At 43.3% G+C, this 13,924-nt stretch overlaps 1 protein-coding gene across 1 annotated transcript; it reads right to left on the minus strand.

Annotated features, from left to right (window-relative positions):
• Nucleotides 1-2,333: 2,333 nt before the first annotated feature.
• LOC132400101 (succinate dehydrogenase assembly factor 4, mitochondrial-like) lies at nt 2,334-13,511 on the minus strand. Its single transcript, XM_059981176.1, has 2 exons — nt 13,500-13,511; nt 2,334-2,522 (listed from the first exon to the last, which is right to left on the minus strand). Exons 1-2 carry the CDS (start codon nt 13,509-13,511, stop codon nt 2,334-2,336), a joined length of 201 nt encoding a protein of 66 aa, XP_059837159.1.
• Nucleotides 13,512-13,924: the final 413 nt, after the last annotated feature.

Consider the following 13,924-nt stretch of genomic DNA (forward strand, 5'->3'; position numbering starts at 1 on the left):
AACCAGGAAATGTAACTTGGGAAAATTACAGGATATTTTCCCTAGTAAGTCACTATGGAAAAGCTGCCTGCCTTTTATTTTAAAGGAAAACCTAAAATGTCTGCATTCGCCTGGCATGCAATGGCCGATACTATATCGTTCATATGCTCAACAGTAAGACAAAACAACTTACTGAAACCTAGCTAAACCCAATTGATGGGATTATCCACAAATAATACTGTTTTACAACTTTGACCAAGTAAAACAATTATTTCACGTGTACATGCCTGTGTGTTTTTGGCAGCTGGGCTGTCCAAATTAAAACCCATACAGCTAAATACCTTTTTACAATGTCTACTGACAGATAGCTGGGCTATTTCTTGTCTGAGTCTCTAGTATAACAATTTCCTGGCCCAAATTGTTGATAATACAATTACATTTTTATATGTGATGTGGTAATGCCTAGACTGGTCTACCAAAGGAAATTGAATTCTACACTGAGGAAACAAAGATAACAAGCAAAATTGATTGATTACTGCCTTAAAAATTTGAAGGTATTTTGAAATAGCTGGTGTGTAACTAAATAGTGGATTAATTACTGGATCTTTGAGATAAAAGTGTAGAAAATTTCTGGCATTTGAAATAAATGTTGATTATTTTGTTCCTAAACTTGCATGTTGACTAGCTGTGTTACACACATTGCAATATTAATGTTTCTTATTCAGCTGTAATTATGTCATTTATGTTCCAATGAATAAGTATTGGTGGAATAGCTATTGTAAATGTTGCCTCTATTCTATGAGCACTTGCCCTATTTTAATGTATACAATTAGTGAGTATCATTAGGACATAGCACCTCTTCGAGTTCTATGAAATGAGGTAGTGAGATTTTCTTTTTATAATAATCCTTTCCTAATGGATTATATTTCCTAATATTTCCACACCCACCAAGTCTCTTGTTTGATTAATGCATTCTCTTAGAGGAATTTTCATCTTAGCTCAGCTTAGCCTCTGATATTAAAGCACATTTTCATGATGGAGAGAGTACAGACTGATTTCTTAAGCAGCTTAGCAGTGCTAAATCCAGTCACAGTGTCCTCACTGCTGCTTTGGTTAATATCAATGAATACAGACAAGTGTTGTATGGCTTTCAGCAAATGGTTCCACTTTCATTAGGTACTGTAATGATGAATGGCTATGTGTACAATAATATAAAACAAGAGCAAATGATTTAAACATGGAAATGGTTGAGGGTGAGAGGAACAAATCATAACCTGACAAACTTTATCTAGATTTAGCTTCTTTTGTTCATCAACACATTAACAATATCTTTCCCTATTGCCTCTCTATTCTTCTCCAAAGTTACATCTAATATCTAGATTTGCAAAATAGACAAAATCTACCGAAGATTCCTTGTGCAACAGTTTACTGAGACATCAAACCTCTAATCCATCTGATGTATCCTAAATGGACACCCTTCCGTTACAGTCCTCAAAACCATTAGCACATAGCTACTGCACAGTGGTCATGGGATAACTAATTCCATCAGATAATAAAAAATGAATATTTAATAAAGTAATAACTCAGGCAGTATTTGAACTGGGGAAAGTCAACACAGTTTACGTATCATATTAAGCAAATAACCAGAATAGGAATGTGCAATTCTTACATTTTTCATATGCTTTGTCAATTTAAATTATTAGAGCAGCTGTCACATAATGATGTTCTTTTATTTCCACTCTTGCCACCTCCTCCCCCTCCACTGGTGCCTCTATCATTTTCGATGTGTATGAGCTTCAACACTAAATGCTACAACTTATGTGACAGTAGAGGGCACACTACCTCGTTGCAGATCTCTATTTCCTCACAGCTGTTCCTCTGCTGCAGTTTCCACAACAACAATCAGTTTCACAACAATGTTCTTATTAAGAAAACTCAGGCTGTGATGAAGTGTTAGCTCAGATTCTGTGGATGTGAAAGATGGTATGTTGCTTCCCAGGTGCCTGGGTCAGAATGTCTCAGATCAGGTCCACTGGGAGGGTGAGCAGCCAGAAATCTTAGTACATATTGGCACCAATGACATAGGTAGGAAAAGGAAGGAGGCTCTGAATAGACAATACAGGGAATTAGGCAGAAAGCTGAAAAGCAGGACATTCCTGGCTGGTAGTCTCTGTATTGCTGCCTGTACCATGCACCAGTGAGGGTCAGAAAAGGATGATTTGGCAGATTAATGCACAGCTGAAGTATTGATGCAGGGTTTCAGACTTTAAAAAATGTTTTAAATGCCTTTACCAATACGTATTAAACACAAAATATTCAAACTATATACACCCATATATGTTCAACAGAAAAAACTATAAGTCAATACAATGTCCCCTTTGTTCCCAGTCTCCATAGCGGGTGGGCTCTGGACCTCTTGGTCTGTCCTTTTCCTTTGTAACTGGATTGATGTCATCAGGAAACCTTTCCAGGGAATCTCCTCCAAAAGGATCATATTGTGGATGATCAAAGCGACCAACAGGTGTTTCGGGCTTTTTTAAAGGCTTCTTTTACAGATTCTCCTGATGTCCAGTTTTGGAGCTGGATGATCTCTAGGAGTTCCAGAAGATAAAACCCTGCTGTGACACGACACTACGCCATACCACTACCACAGTCCCCAAAACCTGACGCCCCGACATTGTGAACGACCTGTGGGTCTGGGCCTTTGAGGGGGCGTAGATTTCTAGATCATTGGGATCTCTTCATGGGAAGGTATGACCTGTATAAAAAGAGCAGGTTACCCCTGATTGTGAAGGGGACCAATATCCTTGCAGGCAGGGTTGCTAGAGGCTTAAGCTAATTTGTGGATGGGTACCAGAGTGGTAGGGTTAAAGATGAGCCAGTTGGTATACAACTGTATGTACTGTGTAGTGAGACTGTGAGGAAGGACAGGCACATGGAGATCAGCAGGAATGTTGTGAATATCACTGAGTCATGGCTGAAAGAAGATCATAGTTGGGAGCTTAACATTCGATGATGCACATTTTATAAAAAGGACAGGGAAGTAGTTAGATGGGATGGAATGGCTGTGTTGATTTAAAAAAAATGAAGTCAAATCCTTAGAAGAGTGTGCTGATAGAGGATGTGCTGGTAAGGGGTGGGTGCATCAGTATTCCTCAGGAGGTATCAATACCTGCTCCCTCTCATCATAGTAATCCCTTCAGCCTACATGATATACTTATTCCTCCATTCTCTGCATATTCATGTGCCTGTCTGGGAGTCTCTTAAGCACCTCCACTTCCATGCCTGGCAGCATATTCCATGCACCCACCACTCACCATGTCAAAGTCTTGAGCTGCACATCTTTGAAATTGCCCCTTTTTGCTTTAAATTGCCCTCTATTATTAGACCTTTCAACCTAGCTTCATTGCTACTGATGAGGCCTCTTGGGTGATATTCCTCTTCATTGTTTCAGGGACTTCACTTCAAGCACTCAATGTCCTGTAGTCAAAGGTACTAGAAAAAAGATATTGGCTGTTTATCTATGCCTCTCAATCTAACAAACCTGTTAGCATTAGAGATGTCTAGCACAATGAGATGTCCTTGAGGAAACGCTGTCAACTGGCACATTCCAGACTCGAGGACCACATGCTGAGGTATGCACTAAAGCTTGGTGCAGCTGTGAAAGTCTCTGGGAAAGGACCATGTTCTAGTCTCCTTGCACAGCAGGTCATTGAGGGTCTGAGTCAGGTGGTGAAGTCCCTCAAACAATGGTGTATCACCTAAGGGGCCACATCACTAGCAATGGTGCTATGATCTTAAAAAAATTGAATATGATTGAATGTTTCAATGTATTGAAAGTTCTATCAAGTCTCCTCAGCTTCTGCCACTCCAGAGAAAACAACCCAAGTCTATCCAACCTTTCCTTATAGTTCATGCCCTCTAATCCAGAGGCATTGTGGTAACCACTTATGTACCCTCTCCAGAGCTTCCACATCCTTTTTATAATGGGGCAACCAGTACTGTATGCTGTACTGCAGATGCAAAGACAGCAGAAAAGCAAAAGAGAAGGCAATATAATATGGGAAAAATCGTGGGAAACTTTTTAAAAACCAACAGAAGACAACTAAAACACCAGGAAGAGAGAAAAGATGAAATATAAAGGTAAGCTAGCTAATAACATAGAACAGGATACAAAATTTTCTAAAGATATATCAAGAGTAAAATAGACTCGAGTGGATAACAGACTGCTGGCAAATGATGCTGGAGAGGTAGCAACGGGGTTCAAAGAAATGGAGGATGAACTTAATAAGTATTTTGATTAATTATTTTCTGTAGAAGACACCAGCAGAACTCCAGAAATGTGAGTGTGTCATAGAACCATAGAACACTGCAGCACAGTACAGGCCTTCAGCCCTCCATGATGCGCCGGCCCATATAATCCTTCAAAAAAAAAGTACTAAACCCACACTACCCCATAAACCTTCCAAGAGGCTGTCCAAGAGGCTCTTAAATACCTCTAATGTTTTAGCCTCCACCACCATCCCTGGCAAGTCATTCCAGGCACTCACAACCCTCTGTGTAAAAATAAACTTACCCCTGATCTCCCCCCTAAACTTCCCTCCCTTAATTTTGTACATATGTCCTCTGGTGTTTGCTATTGGTGCCCTGGGAAACAGGTACTGACTATCCACCCTATCTATGCTTCTCATAATCTTGTAGACCTCTATCAAGTCCTCTCTCATTCTTCTACACTCCAAAGAGAAAAGTCCCAGCTCTGCTAACCTTGCTTCATATGACTTGTCTCCAATCCAGGCAACATCCTGGTAAATCTCCTCTGCACCCTCTCCATAAGTTCCACATTCTTCCTATAATGAGTGATCAGAATTGAACACAATGCTCTAAGTGCGGTCTCACCAGAGGTTTGTAGAGTTGCAGCATGACCTCTCTACTCTTGAACTCAATCCCCCTGTTAATGAAGCCTAGCATCCCACAGGCCTTCTTAACTACCCTATCAACCTGTGCAGTGACCTTGAGGAATGTATGGATTTGAACCCCAAGGTCCCTTTGTTCATCCACACTCTTAAGTAATTGACCATTAATCCTGTACTCAGTTTGTCCTTCCAAAATACATCACCTCACACTTGTCCGGATTGAACTCCATCTGCCTTTTTTCTGCCCAACTCTGCAGCCTGTCTGTATCCTCCTGTAACCTCCGACCACCTACAGCTCCATCCACAACTCCTCCAATCTTAATGTCATCTGCAAACTTACTCACCCATCCTTCCACCTCTACATCCTTCCACCTCTCCAGGTCTTTTATAAAAATCACAAATAGCAGGGGTCCCAGGACAGATCCCTGCAGCACTCCACTAGTCACCGACCTCCAGGCAGAATACTTTCCTTCCACAACTACCCTCTGCTTTCTTCCTTTAAGCCAATTTTTTATCCAAGCAGCCAAGGTTCCACTTATCCCATGCCTCATGACTTTCTGGATGAATCTCTCATGAGGGACCTTGTAAAATGTTTTGCTAAAGTCCATGTAGACCACATCCACTGCCCTACTCTCATCAATTTCTTTTGTTATCTCTTCAAAAAACTCGATCAGGCTCGTGAGGCATAATCTTCCTTTCACAAAGCCATTAGACTGTACTTCTCCAAATGCTCATAGATCCTATCCTTAAGAATCCTTTCCAGTAGTTTGCATATCACTGATATAAGACTCACCGGTCTATAGTTCCCAGGTTTCTCCCTATTACCTTTTTTAAACAAGGGAACTACATTTGCCATTCTCCAGTCCTCTGGCACTTTCCCTGCAGCCAAAGAGGATTCAAAGATCATGCTCCTGCGATCTCTTCTCAATTCCCACAACAACCTGGGATGTATCATATTCGGCCTTGGGAATTTATCAATCTTAATGTTTTTAAGAAAATCCAGCGCTACTTCTTCCTTAATCTCCACACTGTCCAGCACACAGACCTGCTCTACTTCAACCTCATCCTGATCAAGATCCTTTTCACTTGTGAATACTGAAGCAAAGTATTCATTTAGGTCCTCCCCAACCTCCTCCACCTCCAGGCACATGTTGCCCTCTTTATCCTTTAGCAGTCCCACCTTTGTTCTCGTCAACCTCCTATTCTTCACATATGCATAGAATACCTTGGTGTTCTCCTTAATCCTACATGCCAAGGCCTTCTCATGCCCCCTTCGAGCTCTCCTAAGTTCTTTCTTTAGCTCCTTCCTGGCTACCCTATATTTCTCATAAGCCCCTCCTACTTCCTGTTTCTTATATCTAACACATGCTTCCTTTTTCCTCTTGACGAGTTGCCTCACATGTTTTGTCAGCCACGGTTCCCTTTTCCTACCATTTTTTCCTTGCTTCAGTGGGACAAACCTATCCTGAACCCAGCTCAAGTGGTCCCTAAACTTCTCCCACATTACTTCTGTGCTTTCCCCTTTGAACATCTGTTTCCAATTTACTCTCGCTAGTTCCTGCCTCATCCCTTCAAAGTTGGCTCTTCCCCAGTTAAGCACTTTACCATTTCATCTCATTTTATCCCTTTCCATAGCTATGCTGAAGCTAAGGGAGTTGTCACTCTCACCAAAATGCTCCCCCACCAAGAGGTCTGTCACCTGGCCAGGTTCATTACCCAGAACTAGATCCAGTATAGCCTCTCCTCTCGTCGGCCGGTCCACATACTGTGTCAGGAATCCTTCTTGAACACACCTGACAAATTCAGCCCCATCTATCCCCCTCGCACTCAGGAGGTGCCAGTGAATATGAAGAAAGTTGAAATCACCCATAACTACTACCCTGTATTTCCTGCTCCATTCTAAAATCTGCCTGCTTATCTGCTCCTCAGTGTCCCGAGGGCTATTTGGGGGCCTACAGACTACTCCCAGCGCAGTGATCGATCCTTCCCTATTTCTGACTTCCACCCAGACTGACTCCGTGGACACTCCTTCTGCAGCGTCCTCGCTTTCTATACCCGTGATACTACCCCTGACCAGCAATGCCACTCCCCCCCACCTTTTCTACCTCCCATCCTATTCCTTTTAAAACACCTGAACCCCAGGACCTGCATCATCCAATCCTGCCCTTCCTCCAACCAAGTTTCAGTAACGGCCACAACATTGTAGTTCCATGTACTAATCCATGCTCTAAGTTCATCCTCCTTGTCCCTAATACTCCTAGCATTGAAATAGACACATTTCAACCCTTTGACTGGCTACAATTATGTTCTGTCCCCTGCCTGTCCTTCCTCATCAACTCAGAACTCTTAGCATCATGCCCTTGTCCTTCTACCTTAATCCGTGCACTCACATTCTGATTCCCACCCCCCCCCCCCTGCCAAACTAGTTTAAACCCTCCCCAACAGCTCTATCAAACCTGCCCGCCAGGATTTTGGTCCCCCTGGGATTCAAGTGAAACCTGCCCTTTTTGTACAGGTCACACCCACCCCAAAAGAGGTCCCAATGATCCAGAAATACCTGAGGAGGAAGGTAAAGCTGCGCAAGCACGGGTGATGTCAGCGACGAGCGTGGGCTTTAAAAAGAGACCCACTTTCAGGAGCAGGCAGCGGAGTGCACTGGAGCAGAGTGCTGGGCTTTGGCTCAGCGAGCTTCGGTGCAAGAGGACTTCGACGAGAAGCCTGTTTTTCATTTATTCTGACTAACCTAGGATCAGGTAATGGGGGAGACAGAGCAGTGATGTGCTCCGTATGCGGTATGTGGGAGGTCAGGGTCAACACAGTTGTCCCTGATGACCACACCTGCAATAGGTGCATCCAGCTGCAGCTCCTATCAGACCGAGTTAGGGAATTGGAGCAGGAGCTGGATGAACAATGGATCATTCGGGAGGCAGAGGCAGAGATAGATAAGAGTTATCGGGAGGCAGTCACACCGAAAAGACAGGAGGTAGGCAAATGGGTGACAGTCAAGAGAGGCAGGGGGAGCAGACAGAGAGAGAAGAGCACCCCTGTGGCCATTCCCATCAAAAATAAGTATACCGTTTTGGATACTGTTGGTGGGGATGACCTACCAGGAACAAGCTGCAGTGGTCCTGTCTCTGGCACTGAGATTGGACCCTTGACTAGGAAGGGGAGGGGGGAAGAGAAGAGAGCGGTATTGATAGGGGATTCTATAGTCGGGGGGCAGATAGGAGATTTTGTGGGGAAGATCGGGAGTCTCGGATGGTATGTTGCTTCCCTGGTGCCGGGGTCCGAGACATTTCAGATCAGGTGCAGGTTATTCTTGAGAGGGAGGGCAAGAATCCAGATGCTTGACTAATCTGTTGGAGTTTTTCGAGGATGTAACCAGGAAGTTAGACGGGGGAGATCCAGTGGATGTAGTGTACCTCGATTTTTCAGGAGGCATTTGATAAGGTCCCATATAGAAGATTGGTGGGTAAAATCAAAGCTCAGGGCATCGGGGGGAAGGCATTGACATGGATAGAAAACTGGTTGGCAGATAGAAAGCAGACGGTAGCGGTGAATGGGTGTTTCTCAGAATGGCAGGTGGTGATTAGTGGGGTGCCGCAGGGCTCGGTATTGGGACCACAGCTGTTTACCATTTACATTAACGATTTGGATGAAGGCATAGAAAATAACATCAGCAAATTTGCTGATGATACTAAGCTGGGTGGCAGTGTGACATGTGATCAGGATGTTCGGAGAATTCAAGGTGACTTGGATAGGCTGGGTGAGTGGGCAGATACTTGGCAGATGGCGTTTAATGTGAATAAGTGTGAGGTTATCCACTTTGGGAGTAAGAATAGGAAGACAGATTAGCATCTGAATGGTGTAGAGTTGGGTAAAGGAGAAATACAAAGAGATCGCGGAGTCCTTGTTCATCAGTCACTGAAGGTGAATGAGCAAGTGCAGCAGGCAGTGAAAAAGGCTAATGGAATGTTGGCCTTTATTACAAAGGGAATTGAGTACAAGAGCAAGGAAATCCTCTTGCATTTGTACAGAGCTCTGGTGAGACCACACCTGGAGTATTGTGTACAGTTTTGGTCTCCAGGGTTAAGGAAGGACATCCTGGCTGTAGAGGAAGTGCAGCGTTGATTCACCAGGTTAATTCCTGGGATGTCTGGACTGTCTTACGCAGAGAGGTTGGAGAATCTGGGCTTGTACACACTGGAATTAAGGAGATTGAGAGGGGATCTGATTGAAACATATAAGATTATTAAGGGATTGGACAAGATAGAGGCAGGAAATATGTTTCAGATGCTGGGAGAGTCCAGTACCAGAGGGCATGGTTTGAGAATAAGGGGTAGTCATTTAGAACAGAGTTAAGGAAAAACTTCTTCTCCCAGAGAGTTGTGGGGGTCTGAAATGCACTGCCTCGGAAGGTAGTGGAGGCCAATTCTCTGGATGCTTTCAAGAAGGAGATAGATAGGTATCTTATGGACAGGGGAATCAAGGGATATGGGGACAAGGCAGGAACCGAGCATTGATAGTAATTGATCAGCCATGATCTCAAAATGGCGGTGCAGGCTCGAAAGGCCGAATGGTCTACTTCTGCAACTATTGTCTATAAATCTGAATCCCTGCCTCCTGCTCCAATCCCTTAGCCACGCATTTATCCTCCACCTCATTCTATTCCTATTCTTACTGTCGCATGGCACAGGCAGTAATCCCGAGATTACTACCTTTGAGGTCCTGCTTTTCAACTTCCTTCCTAACTCCCTGTAGTCTTCTTTCAGGACCTCTTCCCTTTTCCTACCTATATCATTGGTACCAATATGTACCACAACCTCTGACTGTTCTCCCTCCCACCGCAGGATATCTTGGACACGATCAGAAACATCCTGGACCCTGGCACCCGGGAGGCAAACTACCATCCAAGTTTCTTTCCTGCATCCACAGAATCGCCTGTCTGAACCCCTAACTATAGAGTCCCCTATCACTACTGCCTTCTTCTTCCTTTCCCTACCCTTCCCTTCTGAGCCACAGGGAGCAGATGTGAATGTTGTTGCTAAGAAGGTAGTTGGGAAACTGAGGTTTGAAGATTGATGAGATACCTGGACCAGATAGCTACACCCCAGGGTTCTGAAAGAGCTAACTGAAGAGATTGTTGAAGCACTTGTAATGATCTTTCAACAGTCACTAGATTTTGGAATGGTTCTGGAGGACCGAAAAACTGCAAATATTACTCCACTCTGTAAGAAAGGAGGGAGGCAGAGAAAAGGGCATTATAGGCCAGTTAGCATGACTTCAATGGATGGAAAGATGTTGGAGTCCATTATTAAGGATGAGGTTTCTGTGTAATTGGAGACACGTGACAAAATAGCCAAAGTCAGCATGGTTTCCTTGAGGGGAAATTTTGTCTGACAAATTTATTGGAAGTCCTTGAGGAAAATAACAGGCAAGATAGACAAAAGGAGTCAGTGGATGTTATTTACTTGGATTTTCAGAAGGCCTTTAACAAGGTGCGGCACATGAGACTGCTTAACAAGGTAGTAAAAGAGACTAGCACAGATGGAAGATTGGCTGACTGGCAGGAGGCAAAGAGTCTGAATAAAGGGGGCTTTTTCTGTTTGGATGCCGGTGACTCGTGTTGTGAAGCAGGGGTTGGTGTGGGGAACTCTTTTTAAATTATGTGTCAATGAAGATGAAGGAAATGATGGCTTTGCAGCCAAGATTGTGGATGATACAAATGATAGGTGGAGAGGCAGGTAGTGCTGAGGAAGCAGGGTGTCTGCAGAAGCACTTGGACAGATTGGGAGATTGGGCAAAGAAGTTACAAACGGAATCTAGTGTAGGGAAGTGCACGGTGATGCACTTTAGTAGAAGGAATGAAGATGTGGACTATTTTTTAAATGGGGGAAAAAAATCTAAAATTAGAGGTGGAAAGGGACTTGGTATTTCTTGTGCAGCATTCCCTAAAAACTCACTTACAGTTGGTGGTAAGGAAGGCAAATGCAATGTTAGCATTCATTTCTAGAGGACTAGGATACATAAGCAAGGATGTAATGCTTGGGCTTTATAGGTCATTGGTCAGACAATACATGGAATATAGTGAGCTATTTTGGGCTCCTTATCTAAGAAGAAATAAGCTGGCATTGGAAAAGGTCCAGAGGAGGTTCACAGGAATAATCCCAGGAATGAAAAGGTTAACATTTGAAGAATATTCGTTGGTCTTGGGCCTGTGCTCATTGGAGTTTAGAAGAATGGGGGTGGGGGGGGGGTGGGAGAGAGATCTCATTGAAATCTAGGACATTGAAAGGCCTAGATAGATTGGATGTTCCCTATAGTGGGGGAGATTAGGACCAGAGGTCATAGCCTCAGAATAGAGGGACATCCATTTGGAACAGAGATGAAGAAACATTTCTTAAGCCAGAGGGCGATGAATCAATGGAATTCATTGCTGTAGATGGATAAGCAGGTCAAGTCATTCAGTGTACATATAAGGTGGAGGTTGATTGGTTCTTGGTTAATCAGGCCATTGTAGGTTATGGGGAGAAGGCAGGAGAATGGGTTTGAAAGGAATAATAAATCAGCCATGATGGAATGGCAGAGCAGACTCAATAAGATGAATGGCCAAATTCTGCTCCTATATTTTATGGTCTTATGAGATATAGGAGCAGAATTAGATCATTTGGCCCATCGAGTCTACTCTGCCATTCAATCATGGCTGATCCATTTTCCCCTTCTCAGCCCCATTCCCCAGCCTTCTCCCTGTAACCTTTGATGCCGTGTCCAATCAAGAACCTTTCAATCTCTGCCTTAAATGCATCCAATGACCTGGCCTCCACAGCTGCCTATGGTAACAAATTCCACAAATTCACCACCCTCTGGCTAAAGAAAATTCTCTGCATCTCTGTTACAAATGGACGCCCATCTATCCTGAGTCTGCATCCTCTTGTCCAAGACTCCCCACAATGGAAACATCCTTTCCCTATCTACTCTGTCTAGGACTTTCAACATTCAAATGGTTTCAATGAGTTTGCCCCATCATCCTTCTAAATTTCAGCAAGTACAGACCCAGAGCCATCAAAAATTCCTTGTATGATAATCCTTTCATTCCTGGAATCATCCTTTTGAACTGTCTCTGGACCATCTCCAATGCCAGAACATTATTTCTTAAATGAGCCCAAAATTGTTCACAATACTCAAGGTGAGGCCTCACCAGTGCCTTATAACGCCTCAGCATCACATCACTGTTTTTGTATTCAAGACCTCTTGAAATGAATGCTAACATTGCATTCGCCTTCCTCACCACTGACTCAACTTGCAAGTTAATCTTTAGAGTGTTCTGCACAAGTCCCTTTGCATCTCAGATTTTCTGGATTTTCACCCCATTTAGAAAATAGTCTGCACATTTATTTCTACTACCAAAGTGCATGACCATGCATTTTTGAACATTATATTTCATTTGCTACTTTCTTGCCCATTCTCCTAATCTGTCTAAGTCCTTCTGCAGCCTACTTGTTTCCTCAACATTACCTGTCCCTCCACCAATCATCATATCATCTGCAAACCTGACAAAAAAGCCATCTATTCCATCATAGAAAATCATTGATATACAGCACAAAAAGAAGCAGTCCCAATACAGCCCTGCAGAACACCACAAGTCAATGACAGCCAACTAGACAAGAATCACTTTATTCCCACTCACTGCCTCCTACCAATCAGCCAAAGCTCTAACCTACTCGTAATCTCCTAAAAGAATTCCAACAGGTTCATTGGGCAAGATTCTCCTTTAAGAAAACCATGCTGACTTTGTCCTATCAACACACACAAAATGCTGGAGGAACTCAGCAGGACAGGCAGCATCTATGGAAAAAAGTACAGTTGACATTTCAAGCCAAATCCCTTTGGCAGGACTTTGCCCTATTTTGTCCTGTGTCACCTAGTACTCCATAATCTCATCGTCAATAATTGACTCCCAATATCTTCCCAACAACTGAGGTCAAGCTAACTGGTGAATCATTTCCTTTCTGCTGCCTTCCCCCTTTCTTAAAGAGTGGAGTGACATTTGTAATTTTCCAGTCCTCTGACACCATGCCAGACTCTGGTGATTTTTGAAAGAGCATTGCTAATACCTCTACAATCTCTAACACTACCTCTTTCAAAACTCTAGGGTGCAGTTCATCTGGTCCAGGTGACTTATGTACCCTTAGGTCTTTCATCTTGTTAAGCACCTTTTTCCTTGTAATAGTAACTGCACTCACCTCTCTTCCTTCACACACTACAGCATCTGGCACATTGCTAGTGTCTTCCACAGTTGAAGACTGATGCAAAATACTCATTTCGTTCATTCATCTCCTTGTCTCCATTATTATTTCTCTGGTCTCATTTTCTAGCAGTCCTATATCCACTCTCATCTCACTTTTATTTTTTGCATACTTGAAAAAGCTTTTACTATCCACTTTGATATTTTTTGCTAGCTTGCTTTCATATTTCATCTTTTCTCTTCTAATGATACTTTTAGTTGCTCTCTGTAGGTTTTTAAAAGCTTCAAAATCCTCTATCTTCCTGCTAATTTTTGCTTTGTTGTACACCCTCTCTTTTGTTTTTACGTTAGCTTTTACTTACCTTGTCAGCCATGGTTGTACTATTTTGCCATTTGAGAATGAGAGGAGACATGATAGAGGTGTACAAGATATTAAGAAGAATAGACAGAGTGGACAGCTAGCGCCTCTTCCCCAGGGCACCACTGCTCAGTACAAGAGGATGTGGCTTTAAGGTAAGGGGAGGGAAGTTCAAAGGGGATATTAGAGGAAGGTTTTTCACTCAGAGAGTGGTTGGTGCGTGGAATGCACTGCCTGAGTCAGTGGTGGAGGCAGATACACTAGTGAAGTTTAAGACAGGTATATGGAGGAATTTAAGGTGGGGGGTATATGGGAGGCAGGGTTTGAGGGTCGGCACAACATTGTGGGCCGAAGGGCCTGTAATGAGCTATACTATTCTATGTTCTATTTCTTACACCTTCCTTGTTTTTCCCAGAAACTCACGCCATT

Source organism: Hypanus sabinus, chromosome 9 (assembly GCF_030144855.1).
Source record: "Hypanus sabinus isolate sHypSab1 chromosome 9, sHypSab1.hap1, whole genome shotgun sequence".
NCBI lineage: Eukaryota > Metazoa > Chordata > Chondrichthyes > Myliobatiformes > Dasyatidae > Hypanus > Hypanus sabinus.